At 38.1% G+C, this 11,929-nt stretch overlaps 1 protein-coding gene across 2 annotated transcripts; it reads right to left on the bottom strand.

The window, feature by feature from the left end:
- Positions 1-2,877: 2,877 nt before the first annotated feature.
- On the bottom strand, positions 2,878-11,704 carry LOC139730665 (carboxypeptidase A4-like). 2 transcript variants are annotated; one of them, XM_071641524.1, is made up of 7 exons: positions 11,583-11,704; positions 8,344-9,115; positions 7,766-7,867; positions 6,968-7,140; positions 6,172-6,267; positions 4,126-4,224; positions 2,878-3,675 (listed from the first exon to the last, which is right to left on the bottom strand). In XM_071641524.1, the coding sequence occupies exons 2-7, from the start codon at positions 9,059-9,061 to the stop codon at positions 3,493-3,495; spliced, it is 1,371 nt and encodes a 456-aa protein (XP_071497625.1). In that variant the 5' UTR covers positions 9,062-9,115; positions 11,583-11,704; the 3' UTR covers positions 2,878-3,492. The 2 variants fall into 2 exon arrangements, with proteins under 2 accessions (XP_071497625.1, XP_071497624.1); XM_071641523.1 differs by having other exon boundaries at positions 2,878-3,678.
- Between the last annotated feature and the right edge of the window lie 225 nt (positions 11,705-11,929).

Raw genomic sequence — 11,929 nt, forward strand, 5'->3', positions numbered from 1 at the left:
CGCAGGCATACTAGCGCGCACGAGCAAGACGAGAGACCGTGATCAGACGGGATGAGCGCGAGAATATGGATCAACATTTTTCGAAATTGGAAAGCGTACGCCGGGTGTTGACCCCCCCTCCCTCCCCCCTCCCCCCCCCCCCCCCCCCCCCCCGCGTACAGTTTGTACGCTTGTGAAAATGTTGATAATTGTGAACGGCCCCTTACTTTATAGTAGTACAGTACTCTTTTTCCCTTGTTGTTTAACAATCTAAAATGTCAAAACTTGACTTTGATCTTCAACTGTCAAAACCTTTACCCAAAATTCAAAGAAAAGGCTTTTCTACACCCTCCTAACACCATATGTCAGGACCAATTGATACTACAGGGATCCTCACACCATATGCAAAATTAACATTTTCAAGCCTTGCACAGCACTTTGCTATAGTGGTTCTACAGTATTCAAATTCTGCATATAGTTTTAGGAAGGCATCACCTGAGAGACAGCAAAACTTTGCCCTTTTTTCTTTGAGCTCATAATAAGATGACACAGGCTTGACTCTGTACAGTTTACAGTGAACAAGTTGTGAAAACCATGATGTTGAAATCAGATCACTACTGTATTTTTCTTTAACAATTGATTTTGATTTTGATTGTCTTCATGTCCCCATACTTTACAGCAAATATAGACTTTAGCAAAGTTTTTTTTTTTTTTACTTGGACATTCTACATGATCAGTAGTACATAAGAATTTCTCATTAACTATAACAATATCATCTCCTTCTCTTACAGATTCAAGACAGGTCCTGATGTAAACGCATAATGTACAGCACCATATATGTTACAGTCAGTACATGTGTATCAAAAAAATGTCTTAACATGGTTGCATGCAAGACAACTGGATGCTAAAGCAACTTCATATTCAAGCAGATACATGTATCTGACTTCAGCTCAACCAAACTGTGCCAAACTTGCAGAAAATATCTTCATCTATGTGTACGTTATAACATCATTCGTGTAACTTTGAATCAAACTGTTTGAGAAAAAGTGTTGATTGAGCTTCAATACTTTGTATCGGTGCTTTGTATAACACATGGTCAAGGGTTACATGAGTAACCTCTTTCAATCGACCATGACAGTGCATTACTGTTATGGTCTGCAGCACTGCCACCTAAAAAGTGAAGCAGAATTGACACTTTCTGTATTCCAATGTAACTCAAACAATATGAAAGACCCTATACATGTGGGGAAAATATTCTGTGCAAATTTGATGCAGTTTGGTACGTCTGAACTTGAGATATCCGCATTGTGGGCTCTAACTGCATTAGGGCTGACAACTACAAATACGTGTAGAGCAGAGCTGCAAAATGACTTTGTTAAAGCATGATCTGGAAGAGCATCATCAGGCATATCCTTCAGTAACTCTCAGTACCAATATCTACACAGATATACCCAACTTTGTTAAAGCATGATCTGGAAGAGCATCATCAGGCATATCCTTCAGTAACTCTCAGTACCAATATCTACACAGATATACCCATATTTGGGTCAGATAATAAAAGTAGAGAACCTTGCTACTTGGTGAAATTACAATCACATCAATTCATCATCAGATATATCATCACCAATTCTTTTGTTTTAAAAATCAGTAATCAAAATACAAACTGCAATTCTAATTTGAGTTTTATGAAGCATATCAAGTGCTTCTTGCTGGCTCATGTGACAAAGTTGATGCTTTAAATGCTAAGCTCATCTAAATGTTTGATAACATGCTTCATGGAATGTTTGAACAGACTAAAAAGAAGATAGCTGTAAATGAGTTTAAACACATTCATCATCTGTGTGCTTCAATGAAGCAATGTCTTCCATCTACCATTGAATTAGCTTCCACCAAGCAAATTGATTACACTGTGCAGTGCATAAAATGATGAAAACGGTTAGTAAAACGGCAACCACTATGGATAACTTCTGTTCTGTGCACGTAAATCATCTTTCTACTTTTGGAATCGTCTACTGTCAAACAACAAAACAAGGATGGAAAGAATGCATGAAATCTCTGTGGTGGTGACCAATAGTCTGGTCTGTAGTAATTAATGTGTCTGAGGAGAACATCTGGGGGGAAAGCCTGCACACAGAGGGTGCAAGATCAGCAAGATCTCCTAACATCAACCAAATCTGCACCAAAATGATGTTTGCAAAGCTGTCAAACTGTGAAGACCATCCCAACATACACATGCACAATATCACACATGCATTAGTCTCAAGGGGAGAAAAAAACCCTGACACAGTCCAGTTCTGAAAAAAAGAAAGAAGGTTAATTGCACATATACAAAGCAGCTTAAAAGGATTTTTGTGTGTGTGTGAAAAACACAAATTTCCTCAATAACTATAGTTTCTCCTTTTGGGATGAAGAAAAGACAAACAATCTTGGGGGGAAAAAAAGAGAAAAGAAAAATAACTAATTGGCAACTCTAAATTGGGTAAAACAAAAAACAAAAACAAGTAAGCATCACATTCTAGATAAAACTTCTGATGTGCATCTAGCTGTGATGGATGACAGAATTGTTGCTTTCTGTGATGGCTCTGAGGCTTATTCCAATGAATTCCCACACAATTGAGCATGGCCAACTGCTTTACTGCCTGAGATCTCGAGTATCTGTACAGTGTATGTAATACATATGAGAGCAACCTGTAGAAGTTGCATTGCAAGCTTTCAGGGTGATTTCAGGAAAGAATTTATGAAACATCTGTCAGCATGAAAAAGAAATACAACAAAGAAAAAATTGTGACTATCAAAAATACATACAAACAGAGTGCAGCTCAAATTCAATGTCACAAAGCAATCAAACATAACCAAAGAATGGAGTGTAAGGAGAAAAAGTGTGGTCCATCACATATTTTTCATTCATAACAGGTATATCAGTACTATAAACAAGTTTGACAAAATACTGAATGTAAAATATCTTTCTACAACTTAACGTCACCCTGTGACTGAATGCATGACAAAGCATCAGCATTTGATGTTGACTCCATAATACAGTAGTTAACACTTGATCTCTGTTGGACCTGTAATATCTTATACAGCCTATCACATCATGCAAAACAGAATGATTTTCACATCAAAACATCTGCTTTTCACTTTGCATCCATGTTAAGGCATACATTGGTACAAGAAACAATCACCTGAATGTGCACATTATCTATTAAAAATAAAGAGCATTACATGATCCGTTAAATAAACAGGGTTGCATCACAAGAATAGCACTCCATCTTCTTTATTCTTTGAATATGGTTTTTCCGTTCTTCCTAACTCTGGACTCTCTCTCCTCAATTGCTCTCACACCTTCACTTTGTGTCAAACTCAAAGGGTTGAATCATGCTACTGCCAGCGTTTGAAAGACATTGATGCAAGAAAGGCTTGATACGACCTCCCTTTCCAGCAAAACTCACACAGGCACCCATTACAAAGCAATTTATAAGACGGGCCTATCTCTGCCCTGTTTTACATCTTCTGTCATGTGATTTTGATGCCGCTGACTGTAAAGGTGGAGCTCAGGGATCGCAGACTCACCACACGTTTGCGCGAAAAGTAGCGTGGGTTAAAGGCACACGGGACTTGCCGACAGAATATTGCCAAGAAGACACACACGCACAGTAGAAAAGGAATGATGTAGCTCCGCGGAATATACAAATCAGTCTGCTGAAGTGGGAGCAAGTGGAAAGAGAATGAGGGAAGGAGACTTTCAATATCTACACCATTCATATAATACTCAAACATCAAATACACATACTAACACACACAGAACTAATCTTGACAATGAACAGGCAATAAACCAGTTCTGTAATGTTTTCAGATTTTACCCATGCTTTGTTCACACAAGTTGCCCTTAGCAACCACAAAGCTTGCCAGAAAGGTTTGCCCAAACTATTTTCCCAAACTATTTTCCCAAACTATATAGCTACATGAATTCTTATCACTGCATATTTAGAACAGCCACAATAACAACAAAGAATAATATCTGGATTTAGGCAGGGGTGGGGATTCCTACCACTGGAATCCTATACTCCTCATGAGGGTACTGCAGAGCGTGCTGATAATGATAAGTCACATAGCTGATAACAAATTCTACCATCTCAACAGACTTACCGAATTTTTATGGTACTGTTCATGTAGCTCTATCTGCTTCCACTTGAGTATGTGGTTGAAGAGGGCATCAAAGACAGGCATGACTTCTTCCACTGCAGACTGCCATTGATGCAAATTACAGAAAATGATAATGTGTATAGTGTTGACATTGGGAAACAGGTTAGAGGAAACCCAAACCCAAAGAGAAATGTGGATTAAGTGAAAGCAGCAACATTAGTAGAACACATCAGTGAGAGTTTGAGGAAAATCGGACAATCGATGCAAAGTTATGAATATTTAAAGTTTTGATGTTGGAACCGCTGAATGAGGAGACTGCTAGAGGTTACGGCGTCTGATGTGTGGACAACAATATAAAGAAAATATAAAGGGAATTCCACAAAATTTCACTTTTCTTGCATAATGAAAGAGCACTTGACTAACCACTTTTAGAAAGCAGGGGGAATAATTGCTACCCTTAACATACAGTATGTCAGTATCAAGTTGATGGAACATGTAATTCTAATGGAAAAATTAACTTTTGTGGAATTCCCTTTATATTTCCTTTGTATTGTCCACACATTGACATCATAACCTCTAGTTGTCTTCTTATCCAGCAGTTCCAACACCAAAACTTTAAAATTTCATAACTTTTGCATCGATTGTCCAATTTTCCTCAAGTTTTCACTGATGTGTTCTACTACTGTAGCTGCTTTCACTCAATCCACATTTCTCTTGGGTTTTAGTTTCCTTTAATGACTAGAAATGACTTCATCTTGACACTTGCGGAAAAGTTTGACAATAGATGAGCATTTCAAAAGAGACCACTGAAAACGGGTTTCAAATGTTTCGTAAATGCTAGTTTCCATCTTGATGACAAATGAACAGGGGTTAATTTTATAGTCTTTGTTGGTATTTTCACGAAGACTAAGCTGCTTCAACACCCTGACATATTCAGGAGAGTGTGTATACAATAAAATAAAAGCTGCCTTTGATCAGTAATGTGGATAATAACATCTTGGTAGTCATAACATTTGTTTGTTTGTTTTTGCTATGCATTATAAGACAACATTTTGACTCTCAGAATCAAAATGTGACATGCTATGATTGTAAATTCATAACCTTTCAATTTCTTTAATTTTCTTTCTTCAGCACAGACTTTAAAAACATTAACCATGTCCAGGTTCCTCACTGGCAGGTTTTCTATGAAATGTGCCACCCAAGCACACAAATCATATCTCTCGCTACGACAAGATAAACGAAACATGAAACTCATAACTGGGACGAGTCATTGTAAAAGTGGAAATTTTCACAGTGTAAAATTTTTACAGTGTTGAAATTTTTGCACAGTTTGCGCAACAAGAAGCTAGCGCGAAAATAAAAGCACGCGAATATTTGTGTGTGCCGTATGTTCCAGTAGCTGATGTCTTGATTCCGCGGAATAAAAAAAAAACATGCGAAACTCTTCTTACCTGGCCAAGCGCGAAAATATCCACTTTTACAGTAGGTGATACGCTGGATTAGATATCAATTGACAGGAATTGCCACCTTTAAAACTGGCACAGACATTTTTGAAATGCTTAATTTTGTCTGAAACATACATTGTACACTGAATTTTTTCAAAGGGTTATTTTGAGCATTTTTAAATTATGACATGTGCATATGTGTACTTGTCATAATAGCCTGACTGATAACTATTATGCAATATCATTACATGTGACTTGAAGTTTATGCCTCCTGAAAATGATGAAGAAATCACACATGTTAGGAAGATATGATCGATCATTTGATAAATAAATGGCACCTAGATGATGTCATGCATGAGTGATAGTGTGAAAAAGGTTACATTGGGAAGACATTGCCAAAAAACATCACCACGGAATATTTCATTTTAATAGGTCATTTAACTGTTGAGATACAGCACCTACAAATTTGCCAGAAAGGACAAGGAGAAAAAAGAAGAAAATATTCCTTACAAATACAATAGGTGATACACTGCTTGTGTACTACCTAATCATGGACAACACTGGGTGTGAATGGGCCAGGACTGCAATATACAAAGTAGCTTACCTCTAACATCTCACTCTGTGGATTGAACAGGTCAAAACATTGTTTGTCTTTGATGTCCCCAGCTCCCCACAGCTCCACATTCAGTGAAAATGGAATCTAGGAGAGTGCAATGCCAAGAATGATTTGATTTCATCTATTATTCTGTTCTTGTAACATCACATCAATTCAAACATACCTTTGGTCTGAAACCATAATAGTTACAATCAAAAGTTATCATTTTGTGACTGAAGAAATCATGCTACTGTATGTTCTAATGAAAATCTTGAATACAACATATTTTAATACAAGGCTGATACAAATTCAGCCATGCCACCATGCACTTGCTCAGTTGCTAAAATGCACTACATTCTTGATTGTGAACTTCCCTACCTCCATTTAAAAACAGCTTATTATTTTGCCATCTGTATCTGAACTTGTTTGTAAATGCATCATCTGGAAAATGTAAATCCAAAAACATTTGGTGACAATATCCAAAGCATAATATCTTGAATAGGCAGAGTACTTCAAACTGTGGGGAAAAGATGATTATCATCACCTTCAACATCCAAACATACAACTTAAGGCAATTTTCCCAATTACTGTTATCATTATTTTTCTTTCTATTCATACAAGCCTGTCCCATGTCAAGTCATCAATCAGTGTGCATAGGCATGTACAAACAGTCATACTCTTGAGTGTCATCGAAAAAAAAAAAAAAACCCACACACACACAAAAAGCAAAAAACAAAAACAAACTAACAAAACAAAAATGAACAAAGTGTACATGTGATGATTGGATAGGTAAAGGAGATCTCACCTTCTTTACCCCTGCCATGTAATCATAGATTGTCCCATCTGCAGGATATTCACACAGGTTGTAGCCCACACCATACTTGAAGGATGAGCCCCCTGCCACGGCCATTGCCTCAGCTAGGGCTAGCTGGCGGGCGCTGTTACTAGGAACCCTCTTGGACTTCCTGGAGGCAGAATCTGGAAAAAAGAAAGAAGAAAAGGAATTGAAGGAATAATGTGCATTTCTCCTTTTTTTTTCAACATTTCATATATCTTAGAAATTTATGCTCCAAACATAGACTGTATTTGAATTGGGAAAAAAAAATGATGAAAAATCATATTCAGTGGTTTCCTACTTGCAGAGGGTCAAAACAACTAAAAAGTTGATCACAAAGTATTGCCATGACTTATTCAAAAATTCCAAAAGTACACTCTAGGGTTGATTGTTAATGTATGCAGAAATCCCATGCTGAATCGTCAGACTCTGAATCATTTCGTAAATTGATATGAATTTCCTTACAGCATGCATAGGGAAGGTAACAACTTATAAAATGGCTTAATTCATAAAAGTATCAAAACTAGCCTGACTTCATTAAGTGTGAATGCTACAGTCACACTAAACTGCTCAGATATTATCCTGGTTCTTGGATATGTCAACATACTTCCTACAATTTTACACATTTTGCTATACCTATTCCTGCCTATAAGCTGAAAAGGATAAATAGGTTTGTCATTGAAGATTTAATCATTTGAAAGGTACACTCTTACACACATGAATTCTTAATTGCACAAGTCAATGTGATATTTCTGCATTTCTACTTACCAGCATATGGTATATAAATTTGCTGGATTCCGGAATGAAATGAGACAAATGCATCAAACTGATACATGTTAGACAGCTCTAAGTAGACTTGGCTTTCAGGTTCTAGGAAGAGAAAGAAACAAGACAGGCATAACTTTTTATCTTTTATTTTTACTTTAGTCATCAATATATACACAAATATGTATGAATATATGCTGAATTATCAACTTACACTTGGATCTCATGATATGGTTTAATAGACATGACAGCATCTAGAATGCAAAATATAACATAGATGTAAGCCTTTCTCTCTTTGTTTCACTCATTTTTCTTTTTTTTTTTCACATGGCCCTACTTCTACAAAATAAAATGATACAAGGTATACAGCTCTACGCACATTTGGCTCTGAGGTTCTGGGGAGAGAGACACAGAAAGAAGAAATGTAAAATTCTTATTCACTTTTTCATCATATATTCACAGAGCTATGCAAGAACTCCTAGATAAATTACCACTGTAAAGATTGTCAAATGTTGACAAACATTGGCAAATAAACTTGTCATCGAACACTGCAAAAATTCAGTTACAGAAAGAAAACCTACCAGAGTGAGGAAAGGGCCCTCTGTATTCTTCATCAGAAGGATCACTAGAACTTCCACGACCTCCAAAATTCCACTGAAAGTTCCGGTCCAGGTCAACACCACTACTCGTGCCCCTCCAGCAGTAGTTCCGCGTCTTCTCAATGTGGTGCCTACCATCCGGATTGGCAAACGCTATGATGAACACATCGAGCTGTGACAGAATATGCCTCGAGAAAAGGTCCTCCGCACTATTTAGAGGGGCCCTCAGTCCCCGCACTATCTTCTCCAGGAGGTGGATGAGACTCTCCACTGGGAAGAACTCCCGTGCATGTTCCCCAAATGACAGAAGGAGGCGGGGCTTAAAATTTGCCACGCCATGTGCATGAGATCCGTAAGAAGTTCTTGTGCTGGAGAAGTTTGTCATGTGCAAGACATACTGTGGAACATTCAAGCGTGATTTGAAACCATAGTCTAACCTAAAGTAGTTTGGGTATTTGACAGCAAGATTTGTTACAAAGTTTCCTATTGAGGACGCATTATGATAATATTTGTAATTTGGCACATAAACTTCTACTCTGGGATTGACATTTCCAGCCCGACACTGTGCTAAGACAAACACACATGTGATCAGTAGAGGAAGTCGATAGTTTTTAGCTCCTTGTAGAAGTGTCATTGCTCCATTCTGCCTCCAAACATATACATGCTCCACGCTTTGACTCATTTTGAAGAAAAAATGCATTCCACACTCAGGAAAAAGTTGCACCCTGCATGTATCAGCAGCCTTGTCATGATCCTGCAGATAGATAACAAAAGATAGCATTCCATGTGAAAATGATTTGGCATGTGCATATTCAGTGTGCTGTACACATTCTTTGAACAGTAAATCACTGCGACAAATACGTTGATATGACAATTACAATATGATTTGAACAAACCCACTCACAGTAAACACACAATACAACAAAATTGAAAAATACCGGTATCCAACAAAGATCTGGATTCTGAGGTAGTGATATATTTGTGTTTAAAATTTCTGCTATGATACATGATAACATTCAAGTCTGAACCCTACCTGAGACAGGACAGAATGAGGGAGCTTTGTCCCCAGTTTCTACACTCAAGTACACTAAGTCTACCCTCATCGATCACCCATTTTGAGATCAACCACCTTCACACAGATGCTTTCTTGCATATAAAATCAAAAGTACAATGTACAATTGTATGCATGGGACGGGGTGCAATACGCTGGAATATTCAAATACAAATACAAATCAAAAGAAATGAGGAGGAACAGGTAAATAACCTCAGGAAAAAGGAGGAAAAAGAATTGAAGAAAATTCTCATTCACTTAATACACATAATTGATGTTAACATGTCTTTGCCATTCAATTCAGTAGATTTATATGTGCTTTATCTACATGATAATAGAGAACAAACGGTCGGTTGCGGTCGGTTAAAATGATGAGCTTGCACCAGCGCTCTGTAGAAAATGTCACGTGCGTTTGTCACCAAGGCTTCCTTGTGTATTACAAGTCAACAATCTGATACGAATCTGCGGTATTTTCTGCCATAAAGAAATGAAATTAAGGTGAAACTGAGGACTATTTTCTAAATGTAAAATAAAAAAGGGTTACAAGGTATTTAAATCAAAATGCGGTTGTGAGTTTGAGGTCCAACCATCATTTGACCATATACAAATCTACATACCCAAGTAAGAAAGTACCAGGTAACTTACATTCTACAATTCCCTGTAACCCCCCCCCCCCCCCCCCCTTCGTCAACCATGAAAGGTGCATGGTCCCGGTGTTTTAGTCAATTGCGTATGCGGGCGCACGGCGCAAGTTTCCTATAGAGACCTATATAAGCTATAGACTCCTCTTTGGCGCTTACACTTTGGCCCACTTCCCCGAGTCCGAAGAAGTCCGATCCACTGTAGTCAGTGGTCCGATCACAGTTCGGCTCATGATTCTGCTGAGGGGGATGACAGCTTTAGCAATCTTCTTTTGTGATGTCATAATAAGAAGCACATATGCACGCACCCTGGCATTACATGTAGGGTTGGGGGTACCACGTATCGTCACCCTAAGGATCTGTAGCTTGTTTATTCTAAAAAAATAACACAAATCCGCCTAATTCTTACCTCAAATATGCCATAAATACTGCAGTTTTGAATGTCGTGACCGTCTCGTTGATTATGAATCTCTGTTTTAAAATAGCGCAATTTTAGTGCGTGCGTTCCGTTTTCTTCGCGCAGCTAAAAAGGGAACCTTGCGGTCGGCACCCCCTCCCCTCCATAGGTATACACGTGAATTTCACAGCATAGGTAATACACGTGAATTTCACAGGCCATAGGTAATACACGTGAATTTCACAGCCATGCGTCATTACGGTACTGAGCGGATGTGTAATTTTTAGCTTGGTTTGTTTGAGTTTGATTTTCATTTCTGCGTACCTTTTCGTTCTATACGCAAACAGCCATGATACGCAGGGTGCCGATGGGAAGGTGCCCTGCCAATAGGTGGTGCCCCAACCATACTACCGGTACAGACTGCGTGATGATGCGCAGAGAAGACAACGAAGCCCGAAGGCAACGTTACTTAGCAACACCTACGTGCTTTACTCTTCACAACAGCTCACTTTCGGCAATCTTCGTATCAATGCTAACGGTGATTGGCAGTATCATCAACAGCGCCCTCTACACTACCGGGACTATGCACCAAAAAGTGTTAAAAACAGTTACATGATTGAGGAATGGTAGTTTACGAATTAAACTTAATCTGCACTGCAGTTTGCCTTGATGGCTTGATGCAAATGATTATTGAAACATTGTCACTGGACACTGTTGAACTCTTGCACTTCTTCTTGAATATCCTGTAAAATTTAAAGACTAAAACTAAAAGTTTACACTACAGATGGTAAAAAAGAAACTATTGTCTATGTACATGATGTATGTTTAGAGTAGATAGACTTAAAATTTACCAGTTAAACTTTACACACATCTCATGTGTGAAATTGAAGTCTCGAGGGTGAAAAACAAACAAACAAACAAACAAACAGACAGACATGCCTGATACTCTTCTACAACTCTAGTCGATCGTGATAGCAGCATGCACCACCAACAACATCGTCATCAACATGACTGAATTACAACACTCAGTACAACAACTAACACAACACAACAGCGTTCAATTCACTGAAGGAGTCACCCTGTGAAAACAAGTTAAATAGATAGATAAACAAAAACAAATAAATGCAATCACCAATACTACAATCGACAGGCACGGTCACGATCCATGCAGTTCGCAGCTAGCTCGTCGGCTCGATTAGGTCTGATCTGGCCCGTAGCCATAGCCCCAAACTGTCTCAATTCAGCTCAGTGCTGATACAATGAACAGTAATAGAACCCTACATGTATTTTAGTATGTGGTACCAGTGCAGTGCAAAATACAAAGTCTGCTTACGTTGCCGAAGTAAGGCGCTTGTCGAAAAAAATAGCTTAAATTTTAGATATTTTTAAGAATCTTCGATGCAAAATTAAATGTTATTTTATTCTATCATTTTTTGGAATACTACAAATTTTATTCTACTACAAATTAACTAGTTATTA

Source organism: Diadema antillarum, unplaced genomic scaffold (assembly GCF_040938485.1).
Source record: "Diadema antillarum isolate AM-2024a unplaced genomic scaffold, OU_Dant_1.0 seq00000326_RagTag, whole genome shotgun sequence".
Lineage (NCBI taxonomy): Eukaryota > Metazoa > Echinodermata > Echinoidea > Diadematoida > Diadematidae > Diadema > Diadema antillarum.